The sequence below is a fragment of the Coturnix japonica genome, chromosome 2 (genome assembly GCF_001577835.2).
Source record: "Coturnix japonica isolate 7356 chromosome 2, Coturnix japonica 2.1, whole genome shotgun sequence".
In the NCBI taxonomy this organism is placed as follows: Eukaryota; Metazoa; Chordata; class Aves; order Galliformes; family Phasianidae; genus Coturnix; species Coturnix japonica.
The window spans coordinates 32,308,107-32,316,919 of record NC_029517.1 but is presented as its reverse complement, the minus strand read 5'-3'; the positions used below and the strand labels follow the sequence as shown (position 1 = coordinate 32,316,919).

The following is an 8,813-nucleotide window of genomic DNA, read 5'->3' as shown; positions in this document are numbered from 1 at the left end:
AAAAAAAAAAAAAAAAAAAAGAAAAAAAGAAAAGGAAAAAAAAAAAAGAAAAGATGGAGCTGACATCCACGGTCCCCTCTCTTCTCAGTAGGGAATAAGCAGCAGCCTCAGCTTCCGGGGAAAGCTGCATTCATTGCCAGCGTTCACTTTCCAGGAACTCCACATCCAAATTGTTCAGTGGCAAAGATGGGAAAGAAGGGCTTAAAAACAAAAGATAAAAGTCCCTCCCCACGGAGAAGTTCCACGGATAAAGACAATTCTCAGACAGCGCTGTTGAGGAGCACATGGTGCCAGGTGACACAGCAGCCGAGACCGGGGCGGGGGGGTGAGGGGGATGCGCGGTTCCCGACAACGCGCGGCGCGGCGGGACCTGACGGGGCGGCGACCCCGGGGGCTGCGTGCCCTTATGCCGCACGGCCCCGTCCCGGGAGGTCGTCACAGCGGCTCGGAGGTCGCTGCCCATGAGGGACTGCGGGGGGCATCGTCGGAGGGCGGGCGTGGAAGTAAATAAAGGAGCGAGGGAAGGATGAAGGCAAAGGAGGAAAGCGGGGAAAGAGCCGGGAGTGCCGTGACGGAGGGGGGGGGGGCTGCATGCGAGCGTGTATGTGTGTCCCACCTGACTCCCCGTTCGGCGGGAGGGCACACGCACATACACACAAACACACACGCAGCCGCCGCCGCTCGGTCCCCCCACCCCTTCTCATCGCTGCCCCCCGCCGCGGCGCGCAGTAGGGAGGCGTAAAGCGCGGAGCCCCGCGGCCACGCTGTCCCCGCTGCCCCCCCGCCCCCTCGGGGCAGCGCGCCCGTCCCCGCCCGGAGGGGCCGTGCGAGGCGGCGGCGGCGGCGGCGGGGAGGGGGGGGGGGCCGCTGGCACACGCGCAGCCATCCACGCACACGCACGGGCAGGGCTGCCCCGCGCCGGTACCTGGTGCTGCCCTGGTGCGTTCCGGCCGGGCTCCTCCTGCTGAGACAGAGCGGGAGCGGGCGGGCGTGCGCGTCTGTGTGCGTGTGTGTGTGTGCGTGTGTGTGTGTGTGTGTGTGTGTGCCTGTGGCTGTGTGTGTGTGTGTGTGTGTGCGAGAGCGAGCGAGAGCGAGAGGCTCTCCCCCCTCCCCCTCCTCCTCCTCGCTCTCCTTCCTTTAAACGCCCACTCCTGATGGGTGAAAAGACAACTTGAACTTCAGTGCAATTAACTTCGCCGGCGCCTCGGAAGCCGGAGGTGTCGCCGGCCTCGCCCGCCGCGCTCCCATGAGTGAGTCGCTCTCGCTTCTTCGGCGTCGCTCCTCGGGGACGGGGGGACAGGGGCAGCCGCGGCGGGTCCTGACGGGGCGGGGGCCGGGCGGGGGGCGCGGGACGAGGGGGGGGGGCTCCGTGCGGCTCAGCCTCCCGGCGGCGGGACGCACACCTGCCGCCGCGCCGCTCCCAGCCACCGGCCCCGCTCCGCTCTCCGACCCGCCGCCTCCGTCACGGGAGGGGGGAGCGGGGATGGGGCAGAGGGAAAAAAAAAAAAAAAGAAAAATCCGAAAAGTTTGGCAAAGTTCTTCCGCGTCCCCACGCGCCTTTCTGCCGCCGGGAGCAGAGCCGGCAGCAGCCCCGACAGCTCGGGGTCCAAGGATGGGGTGGAGGCTTCCGCGGGGTGCGGAGGGTGCGCGGGCGGCTTCGGGGAGCCGAGCCCCGAGCAGAGCGGCGGAAGGACCATCCGGAAAGCGTCCCCCCTCGCCCACCCGTGGCACGACCCGGTGCTGTTGCTGCCGAGGGGAACGGTGCCAGCAGTTCGTCTCTACGCTCTGGGATTTTATTTTCTTTTTTATTTTATTATTATTATTATTTTCCGTTTCCCGAGCCCGGCAGCCGAGGGTTGGCTCACATCGGCGCGCTTTGGTCGCCGTCTGCGCTCGCTGCCCGGGGAGCGCTCCCGACAGGCACCTGCCCGGCATGGAGTTTCCCTCTGCCGGGCTCCGGGCTTCTCACTGCTGGAGAAACTTCACTAAAATGCAAGTTTGCTGAAATACTTTGCACCAGCTCCTAGACCGAAACGACTCGCAAACGATGAAAGCTCTCCGCTGGCTTTAGTCAGCCCAAGTGAGCGCGGTGCTTCAGTGCTCAGAATTCCCAAATTCAGACGCAGATGCTGAAGGTTTGTGGTCGGGCAGTGCCCTGCCCTGTCCCTCTGCTCCGCGCCACCTGGGCAGCAGCAGCCTTTTACTTCTACTTCCTATTATTTCAGTGCAGTGCATTCGTGTATTTGTCTGTTGTAGTCTGCTGGCAAACATTAGCATTCAGGCTTACATTTTTGACAAATGTGCAGACAGGAATAGCATGAATAGGCATCTTAAATATTAACAACCTAAGCATCTGTTGTAAAACAAGTTTAATATATTTACTCTGTTTTTCTCACATTGTTAGAAAAGGTTACAATAAGTGTAAAATTTCAGCTGTAGTTAGCACAAGGAGTGCTTGGATCTTTCACTATCTCCTCAAGCATTCAACACAATCACCGGATAGAAATGTGGCAAATCAGGCGCACCATTCAAAGCCAGCTTGAAACAGTAACCATAGAGTGTAAAGATGTGAATATAGGGTGTTCTCTGTCGTTTATACCTGCAGCACAATCTGTAGAATTGTAAAGTGCTCTCGTATCCCTATATGCTCTGTAATACATTTGCACATCCACTCATTTTCTAATTCGTTCTCTATTTGAGATTGTTATTGGCATTGCCTCACTTTCCAAGTCAAAGCAATGGTTTGTGCAGCAATAACACAGAGCAGGTAGCAAAATGAGCAAGCAGAAATGTAACATGCTCACGCACAGGCATGAATCTAAACAAACAGCACACACGCATCATGAGGCAGTGCAAGAAAAATTAAGATCACGGGCTGGTGTGCTATGTGTGCCCACTCCTGAATACAAACAGCTAGTGGAAAAGCTACAACCTACTCCCAGGAATTCCTTCATCCCTGGAATAACATTGTTCAGAGTAGAACAAGAATACAGAATAGTGAAGTCTCCAAGCAGAGTGTAGAGTTATTTCAGGAATCAGTGCATTCCTTCCCTTTTTCCCACAAGTTCAAATATGTAATAAATAAGTCCTTTGTATGCAAAAGAGTTTACTGGAACAAAAACTATTTAAATGGAATGCATTTTGTGTGTACACTTTGAAAAACGAGCTGTTTCCTTTTTATATTCTTTGTTCCTAATGCTTTAAATAGGAAAGTGGCTGTCTCAGTTTCTCCTCTCCGGTTATTTCAGCAGCATACACCAACCCTAACCTGCTGCACACTCCCAGAAAGCGCTGTAAAGCAAAGCCAACCTGTAACTCACGAATGGGATGCGCTGCTCTGCCAGATAGAGGCTGTGCCACATGAGCCAAGAGCCGTGTGTGAGCGGAGCATCTCTCATTGCGCAGCGTAGGCCCCGCGGGGCAGCTGATGAGCATTTGCCCTCTGTGGCTGTGCTTCACAGCTGAAAGCGGCCCTGCCACTGCCCAGTAGCACTGCAGCCTCCGTCCTGTGGGACCACTGGCAAGTCCATCCCAGCCCTCAGCCCGAAAACCACACAACAGTGGGAAAGTCCTGAGCGAGCATTGACTCATCCTACGTATCAGGTTTGGGGGAGAGAGGGGTTCAGATGCGTGCGGTTGCTGTTTAGGAGATGTTGTGCTGAAGTCTGGTGTTCCTTGGGAGTGATGCCACATTTTATTGTCATCATTTTTTTTAGTCATTTTTTAATCATTGTCAGATAAATCCAAAGTCTTTCGTAAGGTTTTAAGTGGTACTTTGGGGGGGAAAAAAATCAAGGAGATTATTTTATTAATAAAATGGATTATGTTATATAGAAAAAATATTAAGGATGTTTGTTAAAAGTAGATTTCTGAATTAAAAATGGAAGGAATTTGACTTCTGAAATGTTCATCGCATTTCTAGGAACTATGCTATTTTACTATAGGCACTACTGAAGCATTTTATTGCCTTCTCGTGCATAACTGCCATTGCTCTCTCTAGATATATTTAATATATATCCAATGAAGCCACAAACTTTCCTTCCACAACAGTTTAAACACATCTGGAACATTTTACTTTCTTATAATTTATGTTAATAGATGTGGAGTGTATATACAATCTTCTCAGAAATCATTGCTTTTTCCAAAGGGGAATTTTTTTACTTTCAGTCAGGGAATATATTTATAAGAACAAAATAACTCAAAGTATGGGCAATTCTATATATCATTTTATTTTCTGTTATATTAGGTTGATTATATAAAGCTTTCATTTAGAGCAATGGGATGATGAAATTACAGAGGAGCGATTGGCTTTTGTTTTTTCAAATGGTTCAAGTTGAGGGCTGCAAAAATGAATGTTTTTGGTTAAGTTCGCTGGGTATGTAATATTTTTCATAGAATTTTGACAAATTAATTTAATAGAAAAGCCACAAGCCTCTTAGCACGAAATGCTATATTTTCAGGTAAAATGGGAGTTCTGCTTTTGCCATTATAGGCATCAGGCTTCAGTAATCTGCTCCTCTTGTGGAATGAACACTTTCTACTTAAAGCTATCATGCACCTACTGTTTATTTACGCTGCATTAAACTGACAGCACAGCAATCAGAGGAAAAATATGACTTACTTTCCTGAAGTAAACACCGGTTTATAGGTTAGTGCATGTATTTATATTCCTGTCGCCACTAAATAATGGCTGTCTCCATTTTAATATCTACCTGTGGTGCTATCCGTGGCAGCTGGCTCTTCCTTGTCTGAAACAGAGGAAAAAGAAAAGGAGGGCAGGGGAAGAAAAGAAAGTTTTCTAATCATTCCTTGGGGACTGTAGAAAACTGATTCAGTATTCCTTTCTGTGGCATTCAGAAGCCAGTTTTAAAGACACAGTATTCGGTTTTGCTGGGTGTATTTGAATTGCATCTCAAACAGTGAAAACAGAATTCCTTAACAGTATTTGTCTATCCAAGTCACTGAAATTGTATATTCAGGCAACGGCAGATTAAGGGCAGAAGCATTTTATTAATAACTGAAAGCACATATGTGTGTGTGATGAAAAATGTTCTGCAAATCTGTCACTATGCAATCAAGTGCATTTTTTAAACTTCGGTTGTCACAAAGTTGCTACTGATTCTAAAAAAAAAAAAAAAANAAAAAAAAAAAAAAAGAAAAAGAAAGAAAAAAAAGAAAAAAAAAGAAAAAAAAAAGAAAAAGAAAATCAGTTTGATGGATAAAAAGTAACTTATAGTTACTTTTATATAGTTATTACTTACTATATTGAAATACTGCAGTTTTATTAAGTCCATGTCAGTAAACTCCATTGGTATTGCTTCTCTTCTTGATCTAGAGACCTAAGTATCTGGCTCTTTAGCTGAAGTTAACTGCAGGGAGAGTAACTCAGTTTACAGAAAGCATCCCTAAATTTTCCATCAGAGTGTTCCATTAATAGACTCTATCCAAGATGTCCATTTTCTTTTTTTTCCCCAAAGATTCTCCAAATTATTATATTTAACACTAAGTAAGCTTGTATGTCACTTCTCTTATGAGCGGTACTAGTATCACAAACTCAATAGCACCTGACCACAGTTTGTAAAGGATGTGCTGTAGTGATCCCTGCTGAAATGTAGGTGTTTTCTAACTCTTGCCATCCTGTGGCATCTCAGCTTACCACAGTTATCACCAGCACTTTGTTACTTGATATCTACTTGCTGCTTCACAAATGTTGACTTTCTAATGGCTCCTGCACTGCATGCTCTCAATAAGTATAAATTTAGAGATTCATTTCACAGAGATTTGCCAGTCTTGATGTTGCTCATGTGCTCTGATCTGGTTCTTGTGCTTTATGCCAGCTGTAATCTGTGTAATATAGTAGAAGTAGCATAGCAGTAGTGGAGTACGGGTGTAGAGCAGAGTTACATACCTCAGGCACTGTCTGAGTTGTAAATACACTCTTTTAAACTTGTTGGGCCTGACTTTCCTCTCAAGCATACTGGGGGATATTTGCAGAGGTCTGTAGACCTCTGTTTTGACAGTTCTTATATGGGCTCAAATGTTAGGTGTTCGGATGGATTGAGGGTCATACTAACAAATGATATAGCATCCATGTCAAGGTCCCCTTTTTGCTATTTATTTAGAATGCCAAAATACCACAGTTTCTTCTGTAATAAATTTTCCAGCAAGACTGTGGACATGAGTTTATGACAGGGTTGGCATAGGACATGTGAAGTACCCTCACAGGAGTGTGGGCCTACAGCTGGCACTGAGCTGTTGTAAAGCAGTGTTGGAAATGCTTTTTCTCAGCTGTAGGTTTGCAAGTGTTTAGCTCCAGCTCTCTCCTGCTTTTCTGTTATGAACTGCAGGCTAGATGAACAGATGAATCTGCTCATCTGCAGGTAGACCTCAGTCACCTGAACTGCACCTGGGAGCAAAGCTTCAGGATGGGCCCCATCTATCAGCCGTGTTGGCCTTGCATAACTCCCAGCCACTATCTGCTCTATCTCTTTCCCTTGGCACATTATGACATGATATGACCTGAGGAGATGAGGGAGGTGCTTTAAACCTAGAGTGCACCTCATCTTCCCAGGATCCTGCTCTGACAGGATTTATTTGGCCAGCAGCAATCATTTGTGTGTCATTCCACTTGCTGTTCCATGTAAGAAGTGGTGGTGCATTGGAATTGTGTATACCCAGAGGACTGTCTCCTGACCTTTTCTGGTGCCCGGGGTCCTGGTTTCAGCTCTGATGCTGGCAAGATGTATGGTTTTAGGTAAAGCACAACCTGTAGCATGTTTAAAATCCTCAATGTCATGAGCCCATGGAGTGCCAAAGCACTAAACTTCATACAGAATAAGGGTAAGCTGCAGTACACAGTCTCTCTCAGAGACCTTAATACGTCTTTGGTTTATTTACCTATCCGTAAAATTAACAATACACATGTTTCATAAAGCACTAAAGGATTAATTAATTCTTTATATCTGTAAATCAGTCCCAGAATGGAAAACATGGTAAATGCACAAAGAATTGCTGCTCTGAACTCCAACCCGCATGCAAAGGTATTTCCTTTTCAGTAACTGCATTTAGAATATGTCTGTTTGTAACAGCCAAGTAATTAAAAACATTTGCAAAGAGCAGAATAAAAATTCTAAATATCATACATGGCCCGTATTCCCAATTTTAATGCATCAAATAAAAGGCAGAAAAGAAGGAGAGAAGAGAGTGAGAGAGTGTGTGCACACAAACTCGCGGGGAAACCAAAGGTAGATAAAAGAAATAAGGAGAAATTTTAGAGTGAGAATTAAAATGTTTATAATCAAAGATTAAATTAACATCTTTGTAGAGATCTGTATTAGAAAGACTCCAAATCATTAATGCTTTTCATCATAGGTGGGCTTCCTTGATAAACGTAAAGTTTCGAGAGCAATTAGTGGCATCTTAAAACTTTAAAAATGACAGTTCTAGCTCCTAAGGATTCAATGTAATATAATAATACTGTATGCTTTTTAGTCTTCTTTCTGCACTAGACATTTAATTACAGTCTTTGTAAGACATGTTATCTGTACAGTAACCAGTGCATAAAAAGAATGATATATACTTCTACATACAAGCTCTTGCTTGCCAGCTTTCTTTTTAAGATTACAGATTAAGATCTCCAACCCAGAATGTTCATGTCTTCAATCAAAACAATTTTAGACAACTTTCAAGAGGAATAGGACATGCATTGTAATAGTATTTTTTCTTTAGTTAGCTTTATTTTTACAGTAATACTTGAACTGTTGTTTAGCAAGGGTTTTTTTCTGTGCGAAAGCCCAAAGTCAGCATTTCTTTGCTTGTTCAAAGGATGGACTATAGAACAACAAATGAAAAAGCATGTTTAACTTGCTTATTGAGACGTAAGATTAAAAAAAAAAAAAAAGTAAGAGTAGTTTGGTAGGTTTTTCACATATACAGTTTAGAGTTCAGAGGAAGTTTTGAGTTTGCTTATCCCATATCAGTTGTTGAATATCATCTGAAATACGTTGCGAGTAAGGTAAATTTAAGAGATTTCTTACTTTGTCCACACATTGCTGTGGAATAGTGAATGTGTTTGTGAGGAAGACTGAATACATGAGAGTTGGCTATGTGATATATTTGCAGATTCTGGTAATTGTACAGCATGTGGAAGATGTTCCTCCACACATAGAGCTACCCCTGGTTCCCGTGTTCTGCAATGAAGTCTCTTGCAGGACAGGGCAGAATGGGATCTGCATCTAACCATTTCAGAGCAGAGCTTCCCCTAATTTCAGTACTTGTAAGAAAATCTCATCATAAAATCAATAAGCCAAAATCAATCTCTGTCCCATTGACTGCATAGTATTGACTTTTTTTTTTTTTTCTTCTTCACATGACTTGCTGAATACCATAATCCTTTTGGCCATTTCATTATCTTTTTAGGATAAAGGATAGAATCATTTTATAATAACATTTTTTGTATTTGAAACTTGTGATTCCACTACTTTATTTGGATTGCATGTCCTATGAGAACCTGACTTCTACATTACCAATTGAAATAACTTTTAGGATACCCACAGGTGCAGTTATTATTTTCTAAGGATTCCAGAAGAATTTCCTAGATACTATGCAGGAATACTGAACTAATGGAACTTTTCTATTTCTGTGGCATGAAGAAAAATATGCCTTCAGATGTGTTGTGCTGTCTGATAAATTGCATTTCCAAGCAGTATTTCATATAGGTTCTGTCTCTTTAAAAATGCAGTCTCCTCTATTTGCCCTATTAATTGTTGATATGTTGCCATCCACGAGACAAAAATTAGAGCTGTAATTAAATA

The 8,813-nt window shown here is 44.4% G+C and overlaps 2 protein-coding genes across 5 annotated transcripts in view; one reads left to right on the top strand and one right to left on the bottom strand.

Annotated features, from left to right (window-relative positions):
• LOC116652888 (SKI family transcriptional corepressor 2-like) overlaps positions 1-1,697 on the bottom strand; it is a 5,693-nt gene extending 3,996 nt beyond the window's left edge. Inside the window, exons 1-2 of the mRNA XM_032442434.1 lie at positions 1,558-1,697; positions 926-1,457 (exon numbers count right to left, since the gene is read on the bottom strand). Of these exons, the coding sequence (XP_032298325.1) occupies positions 926-1,457; positions 1,558-1,697 (672 nt within the window). The remainder of the gene's footprint in view (positions 1-925; positions 1,458-1,557) is intronic.
• Positions 61-8,813, top strand: part of SATB1 (SATB homeobox 1) — a 92,833-nt gene continuing 84,080 nt past the window's right edge. Inside the window, exon 1 of one of the 4 annotated variants that reach the window (XM_015853822.2) lies at positions 61-294. The gene's annotated coding sequence lies outside the window, so the exon portion shown is untranslated. Of the gene's footprint in view, positions 295-1,159; positions 1,251-3,387; positions 3,604-8,813 lie in introns of those variants that run through there. The other 3 variants (XM_015853820.2, XM_015853821.2, XM_015853826.2) reach the window with 3 other exon arrangements.